This window comes from Pararge aegeria, chromosome 15, assembly GCF_905163445.1.
Source record: "Pararge aegeria chromosome 15, ilParAegt1.1, whole genome shotgun sequence".
NCBI lineage: Eukaryota > Metazoa > Arthropoda > Insecta > Lepidoptera > Nymphalidae > Pararge > Pararge aegeria.
In genome coordinates, this window is record NC_053194.1 from 14247429 (window position 1) to 14261386 (window position 13958).

At 34.5% G+C, this 13958-nt stretch overlaps 2 protein-coding genes across 2 annotated transcripts; one reads left to right on the forward strand and one right to left on the reverse strand.

Annotated features, from left to right (window-relative positions):
• Positions 1-886: 886 nt before the first annotated feature.
• Positions 887-1927, reverse strand: LOC120629834 (THO complex subunit 7 homolog). The gene is made up of 3 exons (XM_039898891.1): positions 1773-1927; positions 1583-1700; positions 887-1403 (listed from the first exon to the last, which is right to left on the reverse strand). The coding sequence occupies exons 1-3, from the start codon at positions 1780-1782 to the stop codon at positions 947-949; spliced, it is 585 nt and encodes a 194-aa protein (XP_039754825.1). The 5' UTR covers positions 1783-1927; the 3' UTR covers positions 887-946.
• Positions 1928-2237: 310 nt separating this feature from the next.
• Positions 2238-8586, forward strand: LOC120629884 (solute carrier family 35 member F1-like). The gene is made up of 5 exons (XM_039898961.1): positions 2238-2409; positions 4662-4798; positions 5588-5955; positions 6565-6707; positions 8002-8586. The coding sequence occupies exons 1-5, from the start codon at positions 2351-2353 to the stop codon at positions 8195-8197; spliced, it is 903 nt and encodes a 300-aa protein (XP_039754895.1). The 5' UTR covers positions 2238-2350; the 3' UTR covers positions 8198-8586.
• The last annotated feature ends 5372 nt before the right edge of the window (positions 8587-13958 follow it).

Sequence of the window (13958 nt, forward strand, 5' to 3'; positions counted from 1 at the left end):
CCTATTATAGTATAAAGGACTACGTAAACGATAAAAAAGCTTGGGTGTAAATTATTGCTCTAACCAGGTTGCTCTTCTAATAATTTAAAATGACATTGAGAGATGGCGATAACAAAAAAAAAAAAAAAAAAACACCCGGCTAAGTTTGTTGTGGGCTTCTTCTAAGACCGGGACGCGTTTGGAACCCTCGTAGCTTTAGTTTTAAGTTTACGAATGTGGTAATCGCCATCATCTCACTACCGTGTAATTCTTATGTACGCATCAAAAGTGCCACCTGTGGGCCTACTTGAATAAAGATATTTTTGACTTTGACAGGATATAATTAACGTGTCCACCTGGTCACGCACGGGAACATGGAATAGGAGAAGTTTTCCCCAGATTTTAATTACACATATATTATTTCCAATTGTGCGCCAGTTAAATGAGAGTTGATAAATTTTTGTGTGGGAAAAGATAAATTTTTATAGTTTCCCCAGGGATGTCATTTTCTCCTGCCCATGCTAGCCGTGCTATATGAGTTATAAAAACTTTCGGTATTTTATAACATTTACAATGCCTATCCTTAAGTTTTTAATAACTTATACTGGAGATATGTTTCATTTTATATCATCTTCCCACTTAGTGCTCGTAAAACAATTACTGCGGGACAGAGCAATTGTCTTAATAAGACGATTATTATATGACTTTTTCTAAGACGAGAGACCTTCTTTGAGATCCTTACTTTGTGGTAAAAGCGCACATTGAAGAGCAAGTTAAGCAGATGGACACATTAACCAGTTAAGCCTGGCACCCACATTAAATCTTTCAATGGGCTATGATGACTCATATAAGTACTTAATAATATAAAGTGACAATGGTTTACATACAAATAAGTTTTTACACAATGGATGCTTTCTTAGATATATTTTACAAAAAAAAAAACAAATGTACTAGGCAAACATATTTTTCATATCATTTCAATATCTTCAGAAATATTATCCATATCATCAGGTTCATCCAACAAAGCTTGCAGCTGATGTATCGAAGTCACCAACACATGAAATTGCTTTTTCCTTAAAGACAATCTACTTTCTAGTTGTTGTTTAGTTGCCTCTAAACTACCCAGTTCTGTTTTTAATAAACTTAGTCGGTCTAAGGTCTCTTTCCTATCGGGCTGTTCGCTTATAACTTTTGCTAGAACATCATATTCTATGCGATTCTTTCTTACAGTTTTCGCCTGTGCGAAATCCGCTTTACTCTTTTCAATGTTACCCTTAGCAACTTCTATACCATTCTCTAGTATTTTGGATAAAGACTCATAGCTTTGGAGTTCCGCAGCCATCATCTCTGAACCCAACTGAGATTTTGTGACTGCAAATTCGCATTGAGCAAGTTGGGCCAGCATTCTGTCATGTGTTGCTTTACTGAAAAATGAAAGCAAGACTTATTATTTGCATACGAAATGTATATAAAAACATTTTTAGTAGCTGTTTTTCACCGTGGTGGCAGTTTTTAGTACGTGTCTATATCTTTAAAAAGCCTGATAAAACCGGTATCATGCAAGTTAAGGTTCGAAAATATGTGAAAAAAAACTAATTATAACCTCTCCTCCATTTTTTCATCTGCACACCATTTTATGAACGTTTTTAATAAAACATTCAGTCTCCTATCATCTCCAGTACCATCTCCATCAATTAGGAGTCTTCTACGTATTACATCCTCTAAAAAAAAAAAAGTTAAAAACAGTTATGAGTTACAAACCAGCGAAGTTGTGAAAAGAGTTAAAAACATACCGTCTCCCATGGCTGCAGTTTAACTTGGATATTATGTGAAATTATATATTAAGATACGGCCTTATTTAATTTATAGGTATTTCGTTCTTTTAGCAAATAATAAAACTATCGTCACCTTGTTGTTGTTTTTATTCTAATTAATTATAAACTCTAACCAAAGTTTTTTTTTTAAATATAGTTTACGGCCATGGATTCAAGTCCTTTAAGGCCTTCTCACCATAGTCCATACACCACAACAAAGACTACAAAATAATGCAGACAAACATTAATTCTGTCATCGAAACAATAAAGGATAAGCTCAATTCTGCGGCTACTGTAGTCTTTGATAGGACCTCTCCGTTTACCCCAGTCGAGCTGTTTACATGTAGTATATTCTCTTTGGCATAGTGACAGCCTGACAGTTGCGGTCAATTTTATAGTCTGTGGTCAAAATAAAATAAATGTTATGCTTTTTTGAACGCCCAAATTCTATTGTTGTTTAAAATGGAATATTTGCATATTTTCTTCACTTATAATTGGAATTTATTTCTTTCTACAATATCCTAAACACAGTTCTACAAAACAATAACATTACAGTCATGGAGAACGTTAATTTTAGTGAGAAAGTCGAAAATTATTTTTCGGAACTGGGTCGATGGTTTGTACTAATTTGCATTGTACTACAACCAGTGTTTGCATTTCCTAGTGCTTATAATGGAACTCTTGCTCTCCCCGATTTCATCTTGATACATATACAATATAGTTAGCTTCTAAGATACCGAAATCTTCAACTATTTGGTAGCTGATTAGTTCAATTGAAACTACTAAGATTTTTCAGAAAAACTGGTTGGTATCTTAGAATGCAAGCTGGCTGTATCGTATTTCATTGAAATCATTCATATTACTACAGCAAGTTTGTTATTATTGAAACAGGTCATTGCTTACAACTTACTATACTTTTTAAAAGATTTAAAACTATATTCCTTCTTGTTTTATTGTTGGAAGATTTATTTATCTTACATTACCAACACACATCCAACACTCTGGTGTAAGGTTATGTACAGTTTAAGCTAGTTGAGAATGAGCAAAATTGGATGTAGCTAAATGGATAGCTCCAAAGCCTATTTAGGTAGTTTTGAGACATTTATATACAAATGAATGTGTCATAAGCATTGCAATAGTTACACTAAAACAGACTTCTTCTTTATTCTTGCATCATTGCCTCAAGATAGAGGATTGTTGCTCCTAGCTGGTCCTATCCAGTCTTGGGCTATGGCTGTCTCTTTCTTTTAAACTTATAAGTGATCATAAGCTTTTCTGCACTGTGCGGCTGGCATTTTGCTAGTAATGTGACCAAAGTAGTCAAATGTCAGCTGAAGACAAATGTTGGATAGTTGCATTTTTTTTTAGTCTTTTTGGGATCAACAGGACATTTCATTTCAGACATTTGCCACAGTTGTTTATAAGGCCTCAAATTTCCCAAAACTAGCTAGTTAAAATACATACAATTTATGCTGAGGTTAGTTATGTTAAAATAAAAGGGTGCATAGCTGGTTTATTTTGGTTAGTGATTTCATATTTTGTATACAAAAGTATGTCACAATAACAAAAAACAAAAAGTTACTATTTTTATTTTTACTATGTAATAACAGTACAGACTAAATTCCTCAGTTCATATAAACTTATTACAGTGTATGTTACAACATACTAAAATTATAGTGAAACTTTCAGGAAAGTATGGCGTAGCATCCTCTTGGGCCAAGTGTTATCTCTCTTGCTCAGTGGGAAGTGCATACTTACCACTTTACTCCAGAGTGCTACGTGGCAGTTTCCCACAACCGCGCAGCTTGTCATCCCATATGCGGCTCTGTTCATCTTATTTACTCCATCATTACTTTGTACTGGGCTAAAGAAGCTGTCCAAGTAAGTAATCAATCATTTTGTTATAAGCTTTTCAGTTTTCAGAAACAATTCTATCTAAATTGGATTACATTAAAATGTATCACACTCTGCTGCTTTTACCAGCGATGATGTATGTATTTTTAAATCTACCAGGTACTAAACCTTGTTGCTTTTTGAGATTAAAGGTATGCTATGCCCATATTTTGTACAAAATTTCATTAATATTTATGCAAAGTTTGAGACAACATGGTAACAAACAAGAAAAAAAACCCTTGTATATGTGACATTGCTATGGATAGTAATTCCTGTAGCAGCAGTAGCTGTAGTAGTGTAGTTGAATTTAACTTCTAAATTCATGTTAATTAGGTCCTCTTTTCTCTGACATCATATCATCTCTGTATTCATAGACAACTCTCATCCTCATCATCCTGTTACAGTCCCAGTACAGGTCACTAGTCTCCTCTCAGGTTTAGGCATTAGTCCACCATACTGGCCAAGAGCAGATTGGTGGATTTTACACACCTTTTAGAACATTATGGAGAACTTTAAGGTATTTAGGTTCCCTCACAATATTTTACTTGACTGGTAAATCAATTGATGTCTGAATTTTTAAAATAAAAACGCAAATAACTCAAAAATGTTAAGTGATACACATGCAGGGGATTGAATGGGGGAAAAATGGGAAATGACTTGGCTATTATTGCTTCAAAACAAAAACTATTGTTCAATGCAGTTTTCAAATAATTACTCTACATTTGTGAAAATTTCACACTAAGGTTCCTATATATATAAGATTAAAGGAATTATTACAACTTTTATTTATTTATATAAATAATCAAAATTTGTATAGCAATTTCACCATCCATTTTGATAGGTTATTTACATTTTTCTTTACAGAAAATGGTGGTTGATTCTGATAGCCTGTACTCTAGATGTTGAAGCGAGTTGGCTTCTAGTGTTGTCACAGCGCTTCACATCTGTATTAAGCTGACAGCTGCTTGCGTGCAGTGGGGTGGGTGCCGCGCTGGTAGGTGGCGCGTGGCGAGGGCAGAGGCTGGGAGTGGCGCATGTGGCAGGCGCTACACTGGGACTGATGGCAGTAGTCTGCGTTGTATGGGCCGACGTTGAGGGTGCTCCTACTGATGGTAAGACTTCTTCGCGATGAACGAATGAATGATAACACTACACAGTCTGTGTACAAATTTCTAATACAAATTTGTGTTTCAATCAAGAGAGTGCTATAAATATGTCATTCCTCTGTCGAGACGGGTATCAAATGAAACTTTTTTTATTATTAATCAGTCTGATATTTCCAAAGTCTAGTATATTCTAACAAATAAAGTTTCAATACATGGTATTTTCATAAAACCTGAAATATATCTTTTACTTTTCAATTTTAACTTTAAAACAAACTATAAAACAAAAAATTATTTTGTAAAATTGGTACCTTATTTATTGCATTAATTTAAGGCTAAATATAGAATTAAGATTTAAGTTATGTTAATAAATGTATGAATGTTAGCTAAGACTCAGTAAATAGTACATTACTACAGCGATTACACTTTCAGCTACCTCATTTATTCTTCGTTAAAGTGTTAATTTGTTTTTAATTTCAATAAACAGCTTTATTTTTGCAAATCAGTTCGAAATTTTTGATAAAACTTTTGATAACTTACCTTTTTGGTTGCTAGGTTTCACAGTAAAAGATCATTACATTTTTAAATTACACAACAGATATGAGTTTACTATGTCTTTCATTTGGCCTTTAAACCACAACAGATATGAAATTTCATACAATTTTTGCCGGCCGTTGCTCAAAAAAAACATAATTTGGTCAATTTCGATTTTTCACAAAGGTTTTCAAAATAATGCTAAATTTATAAAAATCCTTTTTCATAATAACACATTCAAATTAAGCATATATATTGTTACAGGAAAAAACCAACTTGTTGGAGACATGCTTTGTCTAGGAGGATCACTGCTGTATGCTGTAGTCACTGTACTCCAAGAAATAATGCTCAGGACGCACTCATGTGCTGAATACCTTGCTGTACTTGGCTTTATTGGCAGCATCTTGTCGTGTACTCAGACATTTTTGCTAGACTTTGAAGAGCTTTTGACTTTTAACTGGTACGAGTTTGATACAATTGCTCAGCTGGGAAGCTACTGTGGAGTTCAGACAGTGTTTCAAATATTGCAGAGCTTCATGCTGAAAGAAGCTGGCGCTATTATATTGCATTTGTCGTTTTTGTCTGCGGATTATTATACGTTGATCGCTGGGATGTACATATTCCAGTTTAAGGTATTGTATTTCAACATATATTTTTTTCTGTCTGCTTTTTTTTACAAATTCTGTATGAAATATTTGTTGTCTTGGGATAAAAGGAGGATATGTTACTCCACGTCCTTTTAACTGACTAGGCCAATAATACAGTTAATTTTTTTTTATTGGTCTAATGGTGCATATCTAATGTGTTCCCTCCAAAACATATGATAAGAAAAACTCCTTAAAAGCCGGAAACGCATAGGTGGCGCATCTGGTGCTACAGATGTTCATAGGCGTCGATGATCACTTTACATTAAGTGGCCCTCTTGCTAGTTTGCCTGCTATAAATATTAAAGAAAACAAAAAAAAACAGTATTGTGTTTTCTATTAAAATGGACGTCATTGTAATTGGAAAATCACTGAAGATCTCACCGTGGCCGAAATAGGTCAGGGAAAAATTAGATAAGGGATATCGGATAGTAATGGATAGAAGCAGGCGTTACTTTGCGGAAATCAATTCATAATTTACTTTTCATAATATAAATATATTTTCAGGATATCGTTTATAAGAACAGTCACTCAAATTCCTAACAAGATAAGATTGCAGAAGGGTAACTCTAAAAAAAAAAAAAAATTCGCCCCCAGTTCCACGCGCTGTACTTCCTGTCGTATCTGCTAGCGATGGTGGGGGTATTCCTGTTCAGCGCACGCTCAACCTCTCCTCCCGCGCCCGCACTGTTGCCGCAACTGATCAACGACTCCGTGCAATCGCAGGACAACGTCTCTATGTAAGTTATACCTGCACGGGAGACGTTGTATACCGCAACAATATGAAGGTCTTCCTCCGAGCAGCAGGGTGATTTCCTATCTTGCATACAAAAAAAAATACAAAAGTGACCTTTGACCGCTGAAGATTGCCAGATTTACGCCTTTCGCAAAGGATACGTAACCACCCTGCGGGTATTCGTGCTCGGGGACCGGAGTCCGACCTTTCATCTATGGAAGTTGTATACAACGTGTAACGGAATAAATGTGAGCGGAGTGGCCTGCTTCTCAGCAGCCTTGTCGTTAATGAATTCATCAATCGTGTAGTAATCACGATTTGGTAAATGTGTTTTAATATATTGTTTAAACTTAGGTAAAGGTAGATCTAATATTACCTTCGGTATCATGTTATAAAAGCATATACCCATCCCCACAAAGGATTTCTGTATTTATCTCAGACGATATGCAGATATCACTAATTTATGTCCGTTTCTAGTTAGTAAAGGAACTAGTGATACCTAATGATAAACGACTAAGACACAGGAAGGTATCTTTGCATCGTTCGACTCCATGTGGGACCGAATTGTATCGAAAATGCACCCGTATTTATATCAAAATACCCACCAACTCAATGTCATGAATATTGGTTTTTAATCTATATATATAAAAGAGAAAGTGTGTGGGTATGTTTCGTATAGGCTCCGAAACGGCTGAACCGATTTCAATGAAACTTTCAGGGAATCTCCTGATAGACCTGGCGAGTAATCCTGTAAACATTGGTGACGATCGGACTCCTATTTTTGAACTGTCAAATACAGCTTTTATTAAAAATTTAGTGATGTAAGTTTATTATTAAAATAAAATAAAGCAAAATCTAGCCCGGTGAAGCGGGCTGGGTAAGCTAGTCAAATATAATTTTAATTGTTTCTTGGAAACTATTTATTAATTGGATAAAAATTATAAGCGTTTTTGTAAAAAACCCTAATCAATTTAATAAAACATCTAGCCAATATAAATTTATTGTTATCAAAAGTTTAATTATGTACCCTCTTTATAAAATTACCGTAATACTAAATATCTCAGCGAGGCTGTAACCGATGGACGTTGTGGTCCCAAGGTGCTGGAATGGCGACTCGCGCTGCTTAACGCAGCGTTGGTCGGCCCAGGACCGTAGATTTTCGAACTCCCTTCAAAAGACCCAGCATTGGACGTCAAAGACCCACTGGACGTCAATATGTTGAAGTGCTGATAATTATATATAGATATTTTAGTTACATGAAGTATATTCTTTTTTTTTATAATCTGTTCATTTTTCAGGGAATACACAGTACCGACGTTGGACTGTATACCGCTGTCCGAAGGCCTCGAACCGCCGATGAGTAGGGACACCACATTCACGTCGTTCCTCGGCGGACCGCAGGCCAATATGCCCAGCTTACCAAACGGTACTGTCACTTTTGGTCACCCTAACGGTACACCTAATGATAATGAGAAAGATATAGATCAAGACTAGGCATCTTCATTTCATAAGTATTATAATATACAAAAATACACGGTGGCTTTTGGTTCGACTTAGAACGGCGACCTCGTTAAAATAATTTATTAATTCGGTGTAAGAAATACCCTACAGCGAATGCAAACCGTTTGCGTCCGTCTATCATTGTTTCCAGTCATTCTTCTAGCTATATTATGTATAATTTTTTAAATATTGCCTAAAGATTACCTCATAAAGATGTTGAGACGGTATTTGGTTAGTGTCTTTTTGTGTGTATACTTTTTTATTACCCGACTACGGGAGGGTAATGTAGTTAATAAAATGATGATTTTGGTGCAGTCATAATAATTTAGTGTTTTACCGGCGTATGACATATGGGAAAACATTTTAAATCTTTAGGTATTCGTTTTTTTTATCAAACTTAAACTATCATTTTTATTTTCCATTACGCGAGAGAGAGTGACGTATATTAATTAAAAAAACGTATTTATTAATTAATTTATTTTTGAAATACATACACAATATCTTCTTTATAGCCAAGATTTTTAGGTTTTAGTAAAGCACACATTTTCATTGAAAGGTCCGCCGTTCAAAGCGATAAAAAAGTCGTCATACGAAAAAAGCAGTTTTTTGTATGGATTAGTTTGTATATTTTATGGACCAAAAATAATTCACTTACAACAAAACTAAAGCTCAAAGAATGCAATTTAATGTTAAGCTTCCCTGTTTGATATTTAGTTTTATTGGTTAATACCCAATTAATACCCAATATTTAATATATCTAAAACAATTAGATTTGTTTTAGATATATTGTTCTTGTTTTAATATTCTCAATACGTTTGCTCGTACCATGGTTATTACTTGTCTGCTTTTACTTTATGCACTTGTAAAAACTATCGCACAAACTACGGTAATATTTAGTGTGAGTAAAAAATTAACAGAAAACTTTAAAGATTTAACGAAGGTTAAACTTTACAAGCAAATGTATTGAAATGTTAATTATACGTTTGTAAATGATGCTTTGTTACCTTTTACCATAACATAAAGTATTGATTTGACGTTAATTAAGTTAAAATCTAAACTATCTATTTTCACATCGAATAAAGGATTGTTTCCATTAGACCGAGCCAGGTGTGACACATACCTGTCACGCGTGTAAGGTTATGAAGATTTTTTATTTTGTCATGTGTTCTTTTCATAAATAACAGTCGTGGAACTGTTTTTTCTTTTTTGATATTTTTCCCAACTTATCGTATCCCAAAAGTTTTTTATATAGATTTGATTATAATCAAAACACAAAATATCCGGAGCAGTAGATATAGTAATTACTTAGATCGGTGTACCGACCTACTCGACGTTAGGAGATGTTACATGAGGTTGTAATCTCGTTTATTTTTGACTTCTCTTATTGATAATTCTTTTCGTCTCCGTGGATAGAATAATTTTGTTTTCTTCGACTACAGATTATTAAAATCTTGTGTCGTTATTTATAACGTATTTGGGAGATTTCTGGATAAAATGAGGGTCCATTATTGGGCATAGACGACCTGAACAAGGCAAGGTCTAATTTAAATTATCCTTCGAGGTGGACCCACACCTGCGTCAGTGTCATTGCGTCTGACGACATACGCCGCCATGCAGCAGTATCGTCACTTCAGTGACGAAAGACACCCTCGTCAATGATTCTGCTTCTGACGACAAAAGCCAGCATAAATGTCGACATACTACACCGTCGTAGTAACAAATATATAGCAAAAAGGGACTTTAGTGACGTCATAGCTTCGCTAACTTTTTATCATTGACGCGGTGCCATTGACTCGAAACTCCACCTTTAGGTTCAGCGTAGAATAATTATTTTAAGACTGTTTATGATAACGATCTCATGTTTAGAATTGCTAGTTAATCTCAAATTATATTAAAGTTGTGTTTAATGAAGATTATATTAGCGATACATTTGTATGGAGTGCTTAATAGGTTATCACAAAAGTTTTCGTAGTTATATATTAGTCAAATGTAATAAGATACTAGCAAAGGAATTAAATTAATTTAATATTTACTACGAATTAACTCACTAACATGTACGCGCGGTGCTATTTTCAAACTACTTATGACTTTTGTCTCAATGTATTTTATCGCACACTTGATATGACTTTTTTTTTATTCCACTACTAGTTAGCCCTTGACTCACCTGCCTGGCTAGCATGGGCACGAGACGTTTATCTCTCCGGGGAAAGGATAAAAATGTATCTTCCCCCTCAGCTGGATCAACTGTCAGAGCACTGGCGCACAAGTGTAAATAATATATGTGTAATAATAAACGGGAGCAAACTTCTCCTATTCCATGTTCCCGTACTTCAGCAGGTGGACACGTTAATTATATGATTGTCAGGGGATTTAAGTAATGTCTCCTGCAGGGCTAGCACAGACAGGCATAAAAGTTATAACCCCCGATTCTATCCCCTGGCAGGGGATATTATTAACGTGTCCACCTGCTACAGCACGGAAACATGGAATAGGAGAAGTTTATCCCCGTTTATTATTACACAAATATTATTTGGATGTTATTTCCACATTTGCGCCAGTGCTCTGAGAGTTGATAAAGCTGTGGGAGAGGATAAATTTTTATCCTTTCCCCGGGGATATAATTGTTTCCTGCGCATGCTAGCCGTGCAGCCTTTGCTAGCCCTGCTGGTGGTAGGTGGTGATGCAGTCGAAGATGGTAGCGGGGTAACCGGTTAGGCATATGGAGCTTCTATTAAGCCCATACCCTAATCGGTTTCTAAATTATACCCTAGTTTTTTGATAAATAACCAACAGTTCATAATGCTGTTCGATAAAACCTCGGAACGATATCCACTTTCATAGAATTTTAGAGCATAAACCCACCTAGCTGCTTCTGCGGGCTTGTAACGAATATAATCATTTGGTATTGAGAATAAACAGCACCCACGTTGGTTGACATCGCTGATTTCCTAACTCCGGTATTGTACTGAGGATTTATTACAAAAAAAAAAAAATTTGGACAGATGGAGATTTGTAAAAAAATACATTTTAGGGCGGAGTCATACTCACTACATTATATGTCTATTTTTTTAAGTTATTAACTGTGGCTCCGTGCGTGCTTTTCAGTGAATATTTAAACTCATATAAATCCTAGTTCACATTGTAATTTCCACATTAATTATAAAGTATTTAGAAATAATAGTTGCTTAGTCAGTTAGCGCACATTTGAGAACCCTATAGTGTAATGATATTATAAAATTTCATAATTTTTACATAATTGATATATTATAAAATTTTAAACAATTTTTAAATACAACAGTATTATTATATAATATGAATAATGTACAATTGAATTGATGAGAAAACGAAAACTGCCATACTCGAATTTTTACTCAATTTTTAATCGAATAGACTTAGAAAATGTTTATATGAAATTTTAAAAATAGTTTCTAATTAGGTTATAAAGGAAAATAAAATATATCTCACGCTATATAACTCCTCTAATTTTTTTTATATATATTCTTTTTTGATTTTTTAAAATCTCGTATTGTACAATTTAAATTCTCGTAGAGGGTGAACGGGTATTTAGCATAATAATCATTACAGTTTTGGAATATTGTTGTGAAATTAATTAAGTAAAATCCTACAAGGACATTGTAAAAAAAAATATTTATCTTATGTTACACAGTCTATATAATATTTTAACCACTGCCTTTATCGCAAGTTTATCTTAGCTATGTATGTTGATAGGTGTAACTCGTGTCATTAAAGAAAAGATTTAAAAAGCGCCGATGTAGCGCTATCCCTTTCGCACAATATTCGCCCATATATTGTACGAAAGAGATGCACGACTTTTATAGATCTATTCTTTAATGAGAGTTTATCTGTATGCGTTTAAAATTGATTAATATTTAATAAAGATTGAATATTCATTTGAAAGTATAGCACCAAATAATAAAAGTTTATTTATACAATGTTAACTTTGTTTGCTAGTCAATATACAGTGTTATTTTTAGTAGGTAGCAGACTATGATTTGTTTACTGTAATTTCTTCGTTGATATTGCTATACCACGTACCTTATATTGTTAAGTCGTCATAATATCAACCGACAGACGTCCACTGCTGGACAAAGGTGTTTTGTAGGGAGTTCCAAAATCCACGGTTTTGTGCCGCTTGGATCCAGCGGCTACCTGCGACGCGATTAGGTAATGTCGTCTGTCCACCTTGTTGGGGGTCGACCAACGCTGCGTTTACCAGTGCGGGACTGCCATTCCAGCTCTATGAGTAATTACTTCGCATATTGTTAAGTAATTACTGATAATGATCAAAAAACATTTAAAATACTAAAATACTACGTGTGTCGTACACGTAAATGATGTAATAAAAAACAAACTAAGGGGAATCGTAACTTCAAAATTAGAACATTAGAGGAACAAAATATTCCCCATTTATAAATTTGAAATGCATAAAAAATTTGAACTCGCCTTATTTGAACCCGTATCTCTCCAGTAATCGTAGTGTGATATGATATTTCCTCGAAGTGTAGGTATAACATAAAATAATTATGGTAAATCAATTTGTCATCTTGTTAATATTGTCTCATTGTAATATGGAACTTTTGAAAAGTTGCCTGAAACTGCATTTTTTTTTCTAGATAACGCCGTCGCTTTAGGTACTGCTCAAAAGGCATATAACAATTTCAGCATGTATGGTATGAGAACCGCTTACTTAGCAAAGCACTCAAGTCTTTGCAGGAGAGATGAGAGTTCAAATCCTGCCCGCCCCGACACTTTTATATGCATTTTATATATTTTGATTTCTCCAAATATAGCTACAACAAAAAGGAATAACACAGATCAATACTTATAAAATTGTTCTAAACTGAAGTTCTTTGAAAGTACAGCTTATTAGTTTTAGAAAATTAGTTTTCCGGTCCCACTGTAAAATCAGTTAAATTTAGAGGTATTTGGTAATTTAATAATGTTAGTTATGTGGCATAGAAACTAACAACACCGATTTGTTTTTATGGAAAGTAGTATTGTATACTTTATTATAATACTACAAGATTGGTTAAGGTTCCATCTAGAGGTATCAGAGTCAGCTGATATATCTGGATAGACCAGGGCTTCCCAACCTGGGCGCCGCGCCGTAGAAAGTACAGAGGTGCACCTTCTGTATTTAAAAAACGACCAACAATAATGATTCAATTTGCCTTGCTTGTAAAATTGTTCGGAGATCACCAAGCTCAACCATCACATAGTCGTTTGATTTTTCTTATTTCTTTGTTGAACGATTCGTTAATTTTTTTTTTTTTTTAAAGTGATGGTTTTATTTTTATGCGTAACTAACCAGTAGATACCCATATATTAAAATAAGCTAGGTTCAGGCGCTCCGTGACACATTTCTAAAGTTGTTAATATGCCGCGGGTTTAAAAAGGTTGGGAACCCCTGGTACAAACCGCTATTTCACGCTATTAATATATATAAAAAATTTGTTTAAAATAATTAAAATAGGATTTCCACAACAAAAAAAGAACTTATGTACGTGACTCTTTAAAATTCTGCTCAGCACGGCTAGGAGGAGACAGAAATTATACCCCCTGTCAAGGGATAAAAGTAACGTGCCTCACCTGGATGGACGGATTCATTGGATAGGAGAAGTACTCAGAAAGTTGATAATGCTGTGGGAGCAGAAACATTTTTATCCTTTCCCTGGGGAACAAAAATGTCTCCTGCCGATGCCTAAGTAATTTGTACCTCTAATGCAAAGATCGC